Source organism: Periophthalmus magnuspinnatus, chromosome 14 (assembly GCF_009829125.3).
Source record: "Periophthalmus magnuspinnatus isolate fPerMag1 chromosome 14, fPerMag1.2.pri, whole genome shotgun sequence".
NCBI lineage: Eukaryota > Metazoa > Chordata > Actinopteri > Gobiiformes > Gobiidae > Periophthalmus > Periophthalmus magnuspinnatus.
This window is the reverse complement of record NC_047139.1, coordinates 4,356,471-4,370,885: the sequence shown is the minus strand read 5'-3', so window position 1 is coordinate 4,370,885 and position 14,415 is coordinate 4,356,471. Positions and strand designations below refer to the sequence as shown.

Here is a 14,415-nt window from a genome sequence, read left to right as displayed (position 1 = left end):
GCCGCACCGTGAAACATTCCAGACAAGGCAAGCCAGGAAAGAATTGTAAGAAATGGCCATAAAGCAGTACAATTAGCAAATATGTGGTTAGCTAAAATGCTTTTTGTAGCAGTAAACTAAGTAAAAATGGTTATTGTTAAGATCTGGTCAAGTTGGATGATCATATTTCATCGGCTGCAGATTTTATTTTGGCATAACTCTCAAGTAAATCTACTCGGACGGGACTGTTAGTATCAAAGTTGGTTAAGTTAGTAAAATAAAAACACTTTTCATTGAGAAACTTGTCAATAAAGTTTATATATCTTTCCATTTAACTCAAAAACATTGCACAAAGCTCTAAGTTGAAGAACCTCCACCAATCAAAGGTAATGACAGTATTTACATGGACACCGTGGAACTTTTAAAGGGCGAGTTTGATCGTCTATAGGTGGAACCAGCACCCCCTGCAGGCCAGATAGTGGAATAACACCGGGAATAGACAATGGCAAAGGGTTAAGAGGAGACAGGTATTTTGGAAAGGAGAATAATTAGTGACCCCACATTCATAATCCAGTGATTAAATAAAATCTTCGCAGCTTTCACTACAATTAAACAGCAAAATAAAGGCGCACTGTGGAGCATTTCTGGTGAAGGCTACGCCACAATCATGTCTTGGAATGTTATTGCTTTGCTGAAATGCTTTACGGTATTGATCTTATTCAGCCCCGCCCACTTTTCCCACTTTTGCCTTTCTCTTTTTCTGGAGAATTTGGAGAGTTTTGCAGCTACAACATCACGTAAAGTCGGTCGTTTTGCGCCGTTTTTGCCGTGACGATTGGCAATCCCATGCAAAATAACAACCCAAATGACAATGGCGACGCCCACGGCAACTTCCAGAATGAACTCAATAATATTAAACATCTCTATCTCCATGGAGACACAAGCTGCGTGCTTTTTTTTTTTGTTTTTGTTTTTTTGGAGCAATAAAAAACGCCTATAGTTAAGTAAATGCTAGATAGGTCCGATTAATGTCACAATGCGGAACAGTACGGGCAAAGCAGTCACATCTCCATGGAGACGTAGCAATTGGCGTAAACTTCACCGGAAAAGCTCCGCAACGCACCTTTAGATTTCCGTGTCGAGTGTCAACTGTTCGAGCTGCTTCGAGGAGAATCAAAGAAAAGTGCAACGTTTTCACAGGAAATTATGGTCGACAAGAACATGTACATATGAACAAATATATTACATTACATAAATAAAGATGGGTGGATATTGGGGCATCTGTATAGTTGGAATTGTTTAAAAAAAAGTCAAAAATATATTACCAGTAAAGCTAGTTCAGTCCGCTGGCATTCAGAAATCAAAATGAACTTTCACAATCTGGAAATAGTTTTTTTATAGAGACCCGAGATAAGCTGAGATCCCGGGATCCGTAGGTTAGTTGACTTCTCGACTTCAGTTGTTGTATTAATATGAAGACAACCTGAGTGTCCTGATGCCGTGTTTAAAAGGTCTATCGAAGCCGTCCAATGCAAAAAGAGCGCCCCCTTCTGTGGAGAGTCCGAGCCGTTTGTATCAGCACCGTTTGGAACAGCCAGGCCAGGGCAAAATGTGGTCCTTATTTTAAAGTCCAGAACCCAGTCCTACTCTGAGGCCGGCGGTCTGTCCCAATGGCCTCTGCGCTCCAGACCCTGAGATGGATCACTGCAGTTTAAACAAGCGCGTTCACCAAAACCCGTCTTCAGGTTTAGAACGGGAAAGAAGATGCAGTGGACGATTGTAGTGTCTGGTGTTGATGGATTTGTTCACACTAGAGAAAAAAAGGTGTCATCTTTCTATTTTGGTGTTTATAAGTGGCCTTGAGGGACCGGGTTTCCTCTGGGTCACTCAACATTTCCCGCCATGAACCCAAAAACATGCACAATAGGTAAAATCCTCCAACCAAGGTAGTCTTCATCAAGCCTAGCTCAGGTTGCCCCAGTGACATTGGAGGATGGGTCAAATGCAATGGGGGACAAGGGCAATAAAGTGTCTTAACCTTAATAATAGCAGTCTCTGTAATCCCTCAGTCGTCCAGGTCTGATCCATAGTAAAAGCTGAAGTTAAATGTGTCAACTGGCCAGAGAAACGTCTTCACTCCATTGACAGATTTAACCTCGGCTTTTACGCAATTAAAAAAGTCGACTGCACGATGCCTTTCTGTGATAAAGCTTACAAGTTCTCCTATCTCGCTTTCTTCTGAGTTTCCTTTCACATTTCTGTAGCCCTGGGACAATAAACAGGCAAAACCAACCGAACCTACTCTCTAAACAAGCTTAAGTCATATTTTTGGCTCCAGTGTGAACAGCTCCAGTGTCTGTGGCTCTGACTGAACAGCAGTGAATGGCGTTTCCCTGCACAGCAGAGAGTAGAATCCTCAGGCATCGGTTTGGATTTGTCAAAGCGTTTATATGTGTGTCTGCAAAGTGGTAAGTACATGGGTTGCATTCACGTGACATCACAGTACTACAGGGTCCCTTTAGTTAAAAGTTGAGCTGTAAATCAGAATTCTATGGTAGAATTTTGTTGTTTAACTGATGCAAATGTGCTGACCTGGTTTATGGTGAATATCTTTGCAATTAGTGAACTTTTCTTCATGAAACAAAAACTGACACACAGTTTAATGTCTTTGTGTGGCACAAATGGACAAAATGATATTATTCTTAGCTGAGTCAAAAGGCAAAGCTCTCGATTTACCGGTCAATCCATGTTCCTACTCTCACCTGTGGTCATGAGCTCTGGGTAATGACCGAAAGGACAAGATCGCAGATACAAGCGGTTAAAGTGGGTTTCCTCTGCAGGGCGGCCGGGCGCATCTTTAGAGATAAAGAGAGGAGGTCGATCACACGGGAGGAGCTCGGAGTAGAGACGCTCCTCCTCTGTGTAGAGAGGAGCAGCTGAGGTGAATCAGGCATCTTTTTTGGACGCCTCTAGGACGCCTTTCTGGGGAGGTGTACCAGGCATGTCCCACCGGGAGGAGGCCCTGGGCATGACCCAGGACACACTGGAGGGACTATGTCTCTCGGCTGGCCTGGGAACACCTTGGGGTCCCATCGGAGGAGCTGGAGGGACGTGTCTGGGATGAGGCGAGTCTGGTCAGACTACTGCTCCCACAACCCAGCCCCGGATAAAAGGAAGAGAATGAATGGATAGAAATGATTCTTTCACAGTAGCTTCAGAAAGTGATGCCATTATTCAACTCCAAAAACATGATTGTTGTCAACTGAAATGACTTCAAGCTACAAGATTAATACGCCAAGTCTGTGGAGCCAATCCCAAACAAATAATGAGAAGCTTCAGCATTTGTGTCTCTTCTGTTTTGATACGAAAAAACAAACAAAAAACCCTGAATTGTCTATAGAGTTAAACAGACCCCTGCTCCATCTGAAATTATTACATCATTAAATTATGACGGGGCTTAAACAAATCTGAGACATTCACTGGTTTTGAACGAAATCTCCAAACTTGTAAACCAGAAATGCTGAGACTTGTCATTATTTGTGAGGAATGGGCTCCACAAAGTTTCCATATTAATCTTATGCTTAAAGTCCAATCCCCTGACAGCAATCAAAATTTAAAGGCTGAATAAAACGATCACTTTATGAAGCTGTTTGGGAAAAAATAAATCAGTTTAGTTTATTTGTGCTGATAAAGAAGACGTCGAATTTTGTGCCAGTTTTTGTTTAACATGAACAGACCCAGTAATTAGCGATATTAACCATAAACAAGGTCAAAACAAGGTAAAAAACAATGCAATTTGACAGTTTAACAGCAAATCCATCATAGAATTCTGACCTGGCTCCAGCTCTGTTTTTACAGGGACTCTTTAATGCAGTGACGTCGCCTAAATGCACCTGAATTGTGATTATGTTTGGAGGTTTAACGTAGGTTTTGGCAGACGTAGGTAAGTCCATCTCAAACCTGGCAGTGTCCTGAGAAACTGATCCCAAAAAAGCAGTAAATAAAGAGGAACCAGAAGACTTGCACTTTGACATCCACCAAAAACAGCAACCACTTTGTGACACGTTAAAATCCACTGAGCGCCGGAGACAACACTGCGGTCAGGAACATGGACTCTGATTGGACAGACCTGAAACAGAGACGGAGGGTAGTCACATGATCAAAGAATGGAATTTATTTAAAGAAAAAGATGGTTATAAGGATGAACTCATGGCAAACAAGGAATATTAAGAATCTAAAGGCTGCGTTCACACTTGTTCTAGTTTGGTCCTGGTTTGGTCCTGGTTTGGTCCTGGTTTGGTCCTGGTTTGGTCCTGGTTTGGTCCTGGTTCGGTCCTGGTTCGGTCCTGGTTCGGTCCTGGTTCGGTCCTGGTTCGGTCCTGGTTCGGTCCTGGTTCGGTCCTGGTTCGGTCCTGATTTGGTTCTTGTTGTGGTCCTGGTTTGGTCCTGGTTTGGTCCTGGTTTAGTCCTGGTTCGGTCCTGATATAGACTTGGTTGGTTGGTTCAGTTGTAGTTCTGGTTTAGTCCTGCTCTAGTTCCGCGTTGTGTGATGTTGTGTGATGTCGTGTGATGTCGTGTGATGTCGTGTGATGTCGTGTGATGTCGTGTGATGTCGTGTGATGTCGTGTGATGTCGTGTGATGTCGTGTGATGTTGTGTGATGTTGTGTGATGTTGTGTGATGTTGTGTGATGTAGTGTGATGTTGTGTGTTGTGTGATGTTGTGTGATGTTGTGTGTGCACGTGTGAACGCACCATAGAAGTATTTTGAAGTTACATGGATGATTATCGTTTGGTTGAATGTTTTTAAAGCTTCTGTGTTTTATAAAACTGTATGTAGCCTTTGCTCTTACATGAAAAGACGTCTGTGTAATCCCTCAGTCGTCCAGTTCTGATCCATATAACAAGAAAAATTCATCTGTCAACTGGACAAAAAGTTGTAGGAGTGAAGATGTTTGGCTGCTCATCCGAGCCCCTTCTTCAGTTCAGGTCAGATTACTGCTGTAAACTCACTTATATCTAAAAGGTTTCATTATAGTTAGTTCCTCCATTCAGACAGATATAATCAGGGCCGGCTCAGACTATAAGCAAACCAAGCAGCTGCTGAGGGCCCCGAGGCCACCAGGGGCCCCCAAGAGCCCATACATTTATAATGAAAATAACATAATATATCAAGTTTTATTGGACACAGGGCTTGTGTGTTTACAGCCTAAATATTCCTCTAAAACTATTACATTTGTTTTATTTCTATAGTAGTAAAATATCTGCTGCTGTGTTTGTGTTTGAGTCGTGCAGAGGTGAGGGCAGCTCTGTGTTTACACCGGAGCAACGACCCGACATAATGTGAATTTAAGAAACACACAACTGAACACACAACTGAACACACAACTGGACACACAACTGAACACACTAAAATCCACCAGAAATGAAAAAAAAATGTCTAGAATTTTAAAAATCTTGTTCCCCCTCTTATGTGTTTGTGTTGTTCTTATACATTTGTGTCGTTCTTATACGTTTGTGTTGTTCTTATATGTTTGTGTTGTTCTTATATGTTTGTGTTGTTCTTATGTGTTTGTGTTGTTCTTATATGTTTGTGTCGTTCTTATATGTTTGTGTTGTTCTTATATGTTTGTGTTGTTCTTATATGTTTGTGTTGTTCTTATACGTTTGTGTTGTTGTTGTGTTGTTGTTGTTGTCACATTCTGGATGTTTTCAGTCTGATGTTCAAACACAAAAACAACTGGTCAAAGTGACGAGAGCAGAGTCAGAATGTGTCAAATGTGAATCACCAACAGCTGAACCAGGAGGGGCCCCAGAGACACATTCAGCTTAGGGCCCCTGAGAGCTGGAACCGGCCCTGGATATAAGGCAGTGTCCACCAATAATCTGACCAGAACTGAAGAAGCGGCTCGGATAAGCAGCGAAACATCTTTACTCCTACAACTTTTTGTCCAGTTGACAGTTTGATATGTTCTTACAGTTTTAAAAAGGACACTAAAAATCACAACTGAGCCCGGGTTGCCAGCGCCTAAACCTTCAGACAGCGAGCACATTTACATTTTCCTCATTCTCACAGTATGGACAGGTCAGCGAGAGTCATTTTAGGTTTAAACCGACTGCATTGAAACTGGCAATACAAATAACAGACTCATGTGAGGCTCATTCTGGTTTCTGATTGGATGATCGTCTTGAGAACCAAAACGCAAAATTATAACATCAGAATAACTTCAGAATAAATCAGTATTCAAATAGTTATCAGTAAAAGCGAGCTTGTATCTAGGATCACGATCGGCAAAGTTACGATATTTAAAATCAAACTCTTACGTACAGTTTCCTTAAGCTTTTAAACGCAATGTTAGCATCACAAAATGTACCTAATCCAAGAGTTTTCTGCCTTTGTGACAAGTAAGAACCTCAAAAGACGACACTTTCCATTTGTGTTAACATTTTCTCAAATAAAAAAATGCAAACAAAATAATCAGAGGTGGGTAGAGAAGACAAAGATCGTACAAGTTTAGAGTAATGGTCCGAGAGATTACTGTAGTATTTGGGGAAAGAAAGCAGCACCCACCTCTGAGTATATCAACGCTTTACTGTCAGGGTTAATCGTTTAGTCAAATTATAAAAGGAAAGAAACGACGACGACGACTTGGATCAGAGACACTCACCTCTGCTACGGCACACGACTTCAAGGCCAAAGGATAAAAGCGAGAGAAAAGAACAAGAAAAGAAACAAAAACTGGAGGAGAAACGACAGGAGGAGAAAGGAGGGAGGAGGAGGAGAGAAGAGGGAGACAATTAATGCAACACTCAGACTGTTAGTGACAGAAGAGACACAGGCCAGGGGTTTACCAGAGGACACTACGGTGACTGTACACTGCACTTTGAAGCTTGAAGTAGTGCTTTTCTCTGTGGAGGTAGTACTGCCTTGCCTGGAATGTTCCACAGTATGACATGAAACTTTGATTATATGTTTTAATCACAGACTCTACATATAAATGGACGTAGTTTGCCCTCTCCAGGTGGACGGTCTCGGCCTCAAGTGGAGGAGTTCAAGTATCTCGGGGTCTTGTTCACGGGTGAGGGAAGAAAAGAGCTGAGTCCAAAGGCAAAGTTCTCGATTTACCGGTCAAATCTACGTTCCTGCCATCGCCTCTGGAAGAACAAGATCACGGATACAAGCGGCTGAAATGGGTTTCCTCCGCAGGACGGCTGGGCGCTCCTTTAGAGATAGAGAGTGGGGAGTTTGGTCACGCAGGAGGAGCTCTCGGCTGACCTGGGAACGCCGCCTTGGGGTCGCACCGGAGGAACTGGAGGTGGTGTCTGGGGTGTGGGAGGTCTGTGAGTCACTGCTTAGACGGATGGATGGATATTTAACCTGCTAACTGCCGCGTTCTAAATAAAAAGGATCACGGGCACAACTTCAGCTCCATTGACTCTGGCTTCAATGTAATAATGTTAATTTTATGATGATTATTTGTGATTATTTATGTTTTAATTTGTGTGATTTTAATGTCTTTCTTATTCTGTAAAGCTCTTTGAATTACCTTGTGTACGAATAAACTTGCCTTACACTGGAAACTGTGGCCCCTCCTCCTTAGTCTATGTCTTTATACAGTCCAAGGTTTTAATTCTACTTGTACATATATATTTTTTCTGTATAATTGTACCTTATTTGACAAATGTCTATGCTACTATTTTTCCTAATTATTTTGCATTTTCGTACCAATAAAACATGTAGTTCTTTGTTTTACTATTTTACTATTAGCTACTGTGTCCAAGTCATTTCCCTTGTGGATCGAAGTTTGTCTAAGTCTCCGTGGAAACAAACATGTGACACCACGACATGACAAATCAGCGAAGAGAAGACCCCGCGAAGCAAGAACGATGCATGTTTGATTAGATAGATACGTTTGACGCCATACTATAGAACATTCCAGGAAAAGCATTAACATTTCCATGAACAAAAGCAGGAAATGAACCCCCCACCCCCTCCTGAATATTTACATAGTGTATCTTTAAGTTTGGCTGGTATTTGTACGATAAACGCACTTGTATCAGGTATAAATTTTGATATAACCTGTAAAATACAATCAAAATCTTTACCTTTTCCTCCAGGTCTTTAATCTGCCTCCTCTGGATCTCGGTCTTATCCTCCAGGTCTCGGATTCTCTGCAAAGTATCACAGCGTGTACATAAATACTATGTTTTTATTCTTGTGTACATCAGTGTTTTTGCGTGTACCTGGTGAGCTTGGTGCAGTAGTTCCATCCGCTCTTGGAGGATCTGACAGTCGTACTCTCGACTCTTCCTCAGCATTTGTCTCCTCAGCTTCTCCACCGCCGTCCTCAGCTCGTCCTTCTGGAGATCGTTCAGGGGCTCGCCGTATTTTATCACCTGAAAAACGACAGGAAATATTACACCAGGAATCAGAATAAGATGTATATTTACAGGTGTGATTTGAGAAGTTTGAACCAGTTTAGATTATTTTTTATTATTATTATTATTATTATTATTATTATTTTATTTTTTTTATTTAGTTATGTATTTATTTATTTATCAATTTATCTATTTACTTGTATTTTTTTTATTCGTTTTTTTTGTTTGTTTATTTTTTTTTGGCATATTGTTTTGTCATTTACCCCACAAAAAGCTGCAACATGTAACTTTTCTGGTGCCTTAATATAGATGCTAATGCTTTACCCACGATATAGAATTAAACTTATTCATATCATTTTAACCTGTCTCCAGTAGATTAGAGAACTAACGACCAGGACTAAACCAGGACTAGACCAGGACTAGACCAGGACTAGACCAGGACTAGACCAGGACTAGACCAGGACTAGACCAGGACTAGACCAGGACTAGACCAGGACTAGACCAGGACTAGACCAGGACTAAACCAGGACTAGACCAGGACTAGACCAGGACTAGACCAGGACTAGACCAGGACTAGACCAGGACTAAACCAGGACTAAAACTAAAAAAACAAGCTTAAACCAGGACTTGCGTGGTCTTATCCAATAGAACACGTTGCTTCCATATTTCCCCAGTTTAACCTTCAGTTCCTCGATTTGTGTCAAAAACACGACTCACTTTATCTTGTTGCAGGGAGTTGTACAGCGTCGCCTCCAGCTCCTGGATTTGCTGTAAAGATAAGAGTGAGTTATTATAAGAGTGAGTTATTATAAGAGTGAGTTATAAGAGTGAGTTATTATAGTGAGGCGTGTTTAGTTGTTTTAGTTGCTTTTTCACACCATGTTTTTCTAATTAAAACTCAAAGTCACAGTGTTTTCCCAGAGCGTTACCTGCAGAGTTGGAACATAACAAAGTAAAAGAAGTAAAATACTGTACTTAAGTCAGTTTTACAGTAGATACTTTTTACTTTTACTTCAGAGGAGAGCAGTATCTGTACTTTCTGCTCCACTACATTTTGAAAAGGACTGAAAAGTAAAAGTATTTTTCTTATTGTCTGAGACCTGATGTGATTTATATGTGAAATATATGTATTTTTTCTTCATTATTATGCATTTTATGACTGGTGCGACTTATACTCCAGAAAATACGATCAATAAAAACAGCTGGAAAAAAACTATCCATTCAATTGTTTCTTTTGAACAAAATTCTGCACAAATTTTTTTTTATCAAAATCACTCCATTTGACGCTTTATAAGACTCAGAATCTGCACAAAATACATTTACTTTTTCTCTTTAAATACATTAAATATTAAACATTTAAACATGTACTTTAATACTTTCACTTAAGTTGATTTTTTCATGTGATACTTTTACTTTTACTTGAGTATTTTAACAACACTGAGTACTTGTTCCATCACTTATTACCTGACATTACATGAGTGATAGTGAAGTATAGACGCACCATGTAGGCCTGATCCAGAGCCTGTTTCCTGTAGTCCAGCTCCTCTTCTAAATACCCTTTCTGCTTACAGAACATTTCCTGAAAAAGATAAACATTAACATAACGTAAGCTGCACATTTTACACTCTTATCTTCTTGTTTTGGCTTTGTTTCCTCCCTTTGCCTTTCAGATCCTCTCAATCCCCCAAACCCACCTCTTCTCCCTGGTATTTAACACAAACTAAACAGGTTTTCATAGTATTTTAAATGTGCTACAGAAATAAAATGTACTTGAATTTGATTGATTCAGGCTGTTTATCATTTATTTATTCAACTACAGGCAGTTTTTACTACAAAAAATACTTGATTTGACGTGTATGTCATTAACTAAACAGTCTAGTCGTGAAAATGTTTAAAAAAATATCTGCAGTGGTTTGTTGGACTTGGAAAATATACGTGCACTGGACGATCTAAAGGACAACAACAGGACACTGGAGAGAAAATAAATGTCATTCAATGGAGTAAAGAACAAGACCATGTCCACTCTTCAGTTTAACATTTTATATTCATCTGTCAAACATGCGACTCTCCAAAATGTTCCTTTAGAGTTGTCCATAAATGTCCCCCACTGGACAAAAATATTTCATATGCCGTTATATTTCAGATGTCCCTCGTACTGTTTGGCGTTTCCTCAGTTACTGCTAATCTTCGGAATGAACGAAAATCAATTGTCAAATTTGTGACATTATTGGATAGAAGACTTATTTTATTGAACTGGAAGCAAAAAAATCCTCCAATTTACATTCATCTACTGTACGACATAATAAAATATGTCCAACTAGAAAAAATTAAAATTGAAAAGTGAGGAAAAGTGGACATTTTTCACTTGACATGGGACGTGTTTCTGGAGAACTTTGACAAACAGGTGAATATGAAAGTATAGAGTATGTTACATGAACCCCGCCCCTCATTTATTCATTCATTCATTTTTTTAAATTTTTATTATTATAATTTTTTATTTTATTTTTATTTTTTATTTTTTTTTATTTTATTATTTTTTTTTATGATCTTTAAAATTTATATGTCTATTGTCTTATTTATGTGCTTACTTTGTATACTGAATTTATTATTATTATTTAATTTTTTTTTTTTTTTATTCAATTTTTTTATGATTTCTTTATTTATTTATGTCTGTCTTATTTATGTGCTTACTTTGTATATTGAATTTATTATTATTATTATTTTTATGTTTTATTATTTTTTAATTTTTAATTTAATTAATTTTTTTAAATGATTTTTTTATTTATTTATGTCTATTGTCTTATTTATGTGCTTAATTTGTATATCGAATTCATTATTTTTTTATGTGTTATTATTTTTTAATTTTAATTTTATTTTTTTCATTTATTTTTATGATTTTTTTATTTATTTATGTGTCTATTGTCTTATTTATGTGCTTACTTACTATTATTATTATTTTACTTTACCTATTAAAAAACGTTAATAAAAAAATAATATTATAATTATATGCTTAAACCTATAATACTTTACCATTTCGATCTCGAGGTCCATCATTTTCTGGTGCAGCGCCGCCTCTGTCCCTTCTATCTGCTGGATCCACTAGAGGGCGACACACACATTTCACATAAACTGAACAGACTGAAAAGAGCTGCAGTGTTTTCACATCTCGCCGCTGGGACGTACCTTTTCTGCTAATGACAGCACAGTACTCGCTTGAATAATGGCCACCTGCTCCTCGTTTCTTAAATTCTGCAAAAGAAAAACGAAAAATGAATTTAATGAACAGCTTCAAAGGGAAATGTCCCGTTATAATGTCTCACGAGGCTCACCCCGTTGTCTCCCAGAATGTCTAGAAGTTTGATCAAATCTGGTATACACACGTCCTGAAAGAGACGAGAACTGGACTTTATTTATGAGGACAGACGTAAAAATACAACACTGAAATGTGACTTGACAGATTAATACTGTATTTTGTCTCCTATTGTCCCGCCTCTGCCCTGAGTGAGTGACAGGTGGATTTAACCAATCACAGAGCAGCGTGAACTCTGCAACAGCAATGTCCCCAGACCCAAAAGAACGATTCTCTGTAGAAAAACTGCTAAAGAAATGAACTCTCTCCAGTATCAAATTTATTTTAAAAAAAGCCACAAGTAAATGATGTAAATGTTTTGACGGTGCTGAATTTAAAGTTGTTTTTTAATATTTATGTTGTAAATATGAACTTGTACAATCTTGGTTTCTCTTTCTCCCACTGTTTTTTTTTATTTTTTTTTTTTATTTTCCTCGCCGAGACGGAGGGTCTAAGGACAGGGGGCGCTCTGGCACACTTCTACATCTGTTTTCTGTTGATTTATTTATTTGTCTGTTTCTCTTTCATTGTTGATTTTCTAATTTTCTGTTGGTTAAATTAATTCTCATGTTCAGCTCTAAAAGGCGACGCCGATGTGATTTGGGGATTTACAAAAATAAACTGAAATTAATTGAAATTTTTCACTGTGCACAGGAAATTTATATTGTAATTTTTGCATTTTATGGACCTCAGAAAAAACTAGCAGCCCCCTGGTGGAGGGTATGGTATTCACATAAGGAATGAAGAAAAATTAAAATAAAAATTAAAAAAATATATCAAATATATATATATATATAATTAAAATAAAAATATATATAAAAAATAAATAAATAAATATAATTAAAATATAAATATATAAAAATAAATAAATAAATATAATAAAAATATTATAATAAATTAAAATAAATAAATATACAAACAAATAAAATAAAAATCCTGACCTAGACTTTTGAAAAATGCTGATTTGTTGTCATTTTGTCCACTCTTTCTGATGCACATATTTAACCAGTAAAACACCATCACCTAATCACATTCACTATTTGCGTATGTCTCTGTGTCGTCACCCCCTCTGCCCCTGACGTGATTTCTTTCTCTACTTTGTCCGATATTATTCTCAAGTCATTAAAATCTTACTCTTTGCACTTCTACACATGTGATACTTTTCCTCACCACTGAACCTCTCCCGGACCATTCTGATAAACCCACTCTCTCCTCCGTCCTCCTGCAGATGCGTCTCCTCAGGGTTTAAATGCACTGACCTTGACTCCTTCCTTCATGCAGTAGATCTGCAGAGCGCTGACTCCTTCAGAAAAGGGGTGCATCTTATAATGGTTAAAGGGAGGAGACCGTCTTTCACGCTCCTGCAAAACAACACAACATCAGCTACAAGAACGTTTAAGTCCGTTTGATCAGGACACACGGCGTATTTTACAATGATACAGATTCATTTTACAACTCATTTTGTTTTGTCCTGGTCCTGGTGTCCACATATGAGGACAGTATACTGCCCCCTAGTGATGACAGAAGAATTTAACACATTAACACGTTATGTCACTAAACCAGGACTAAACCAGGACTAAACCAGGAATAGACCAGGACTGAACCAGGACTGAACCAGGACAGAACAGGGACTAAACCAGGACTAAACCTGGACTAAACCAGGACTAAACCAGGACTAAACCAGGACTAAACCAGGACTAAACCAGGACTAAACCAGGACTGAACAGGACTAAACCAGGACTAAACCAGGACTAAACCAGGACTGAACCAGGACTAAACCAGGACTAAACCAGGACTAAACATGTTGAATCAGTGTTTGAGTTTTGTTCAGTTAAAACCTGAACATTCTTTCTGAAGATGTGACTCAGACCTCGACTTTGACAATGTTTAAATCCAGACTCAAACTGTTCTGTTTATCTGTGAATACGACTGAAAGGGGTTTATTCTGCACTTTCCCCCTTTAATGTAAATTTTATGATGATTATCTGTGATTATTTATGTTTTGATTTGTGTGATTTTAATGTCTTTTTACTTTATGTAACTTCATGCCACATTCTTCCAAGAGGCACAATTGTTGCTTCTCATTTTCTTTTTACTCAGTTAAATCGTTGCTGTGTTCAGGGTCTTCACAGTTTTTACAAATTATTAATCAAATGTTCTATCAAAATGATTAAAAAGTAGAACGAATGTCCTCTATGTGTGGACAGCATTTTTCTCATAATGTAAAAAGATAATTATTTGTTTTTAGACTCATCAGGTCCAATCAGCCCAAATAACAAAGAGAAATGAATAAAACCATGAAAGATCTCAGGTTTTAGGAGATTATTACCACAGCCTGTGTAAAAGTACAGTCACATTTTCACTCTAATGTGAATGGAAGTTGATTTGGGTTCCACCATTGTCATTTGAGTTCGATTATTCTGGGGAAAATGAGGCCGCTGACATTGACAGGAAACAAGTTCTCGACGGACTCCACAGCGATTTTAAAGCCTCAGAGAGAATTGGCGGCAAAACATTTCCCAAACTCTCCATTTAATTGAATACGATTCCTGCTTAACCAGAAATGCTCCCAATGAAAATGTGTTTTAGCAGCATTTAGACGCAAAAGTAGTGGATGCGTTAGAATAAGGTCAGAATAGTCATGAATTTATGTCTCTCTCTGGCCTGGGAACGCCTTGAGGTCCCGTAGGAGGAGCTGGAGGAAGTGTCT

At 38.5% G+C, this 14,415-nt stretch overlaps 1 protein-coding gene across 1 annotated transcript in view; it reads right to left on the bottom strand.

Moving 5' to 3' along the window:
• Positions 1 to 4,028: 4,028 nt before the first annotated feature.
• The window catches only part of jakmip2 (janus kinase and microtubule interacting protein 2), a 30,618-nt gene continuing 20,231 nt past the window's right edge, over positions 4,029 to 14,415 (bottom strand). Inside the window, exons 14-23 of the mRNA XM_033978981.2 lie at positions 12,965 to 13,066; positions 11,686 to 11,739; positions 11,540 to 11,605; positions 11,387 to 11,455; positions 9,858 to 9,935; positions 9,074 to 9,124; positions 8,222 to 8,374; positions 8,084 to 8,149; positions 6,646 to 6,716; positions 4,029 to 4,108 (exon numbers count right to left, since the gene is read on the bottom strand). Of these exons, the coding sequence (XP_033834872.1) occupies positions 6,666 to 6,716; positions 8,084 to 8,149; positions 8,222 to 8,374; positions 9,074 to 9,124; positions 9,858 to 9,935; positions 11,387 to 11,455; positions 11,540 to 11,605; positions 11,686 to 11,739; positions 12,965 to 13,066 (690 nt within the window). The 3' untranslated portion in view covers positions 4,029 to 4,108; positions 6,646 to 6,665. The remainder of the gene's footprint in view (positions 4,109 to 6,645; positions 6,717 to 8,083; positions 8,150 to 8,221; positions 8,375 to 9,073; positions 9,125 to 9,857; positions 9,936 to 11,386; positions 11,456 to 11,539; positions 11,606 to 11,685; positions 11,740 to 12,964; positions 13,067 to 14,415) is intronic.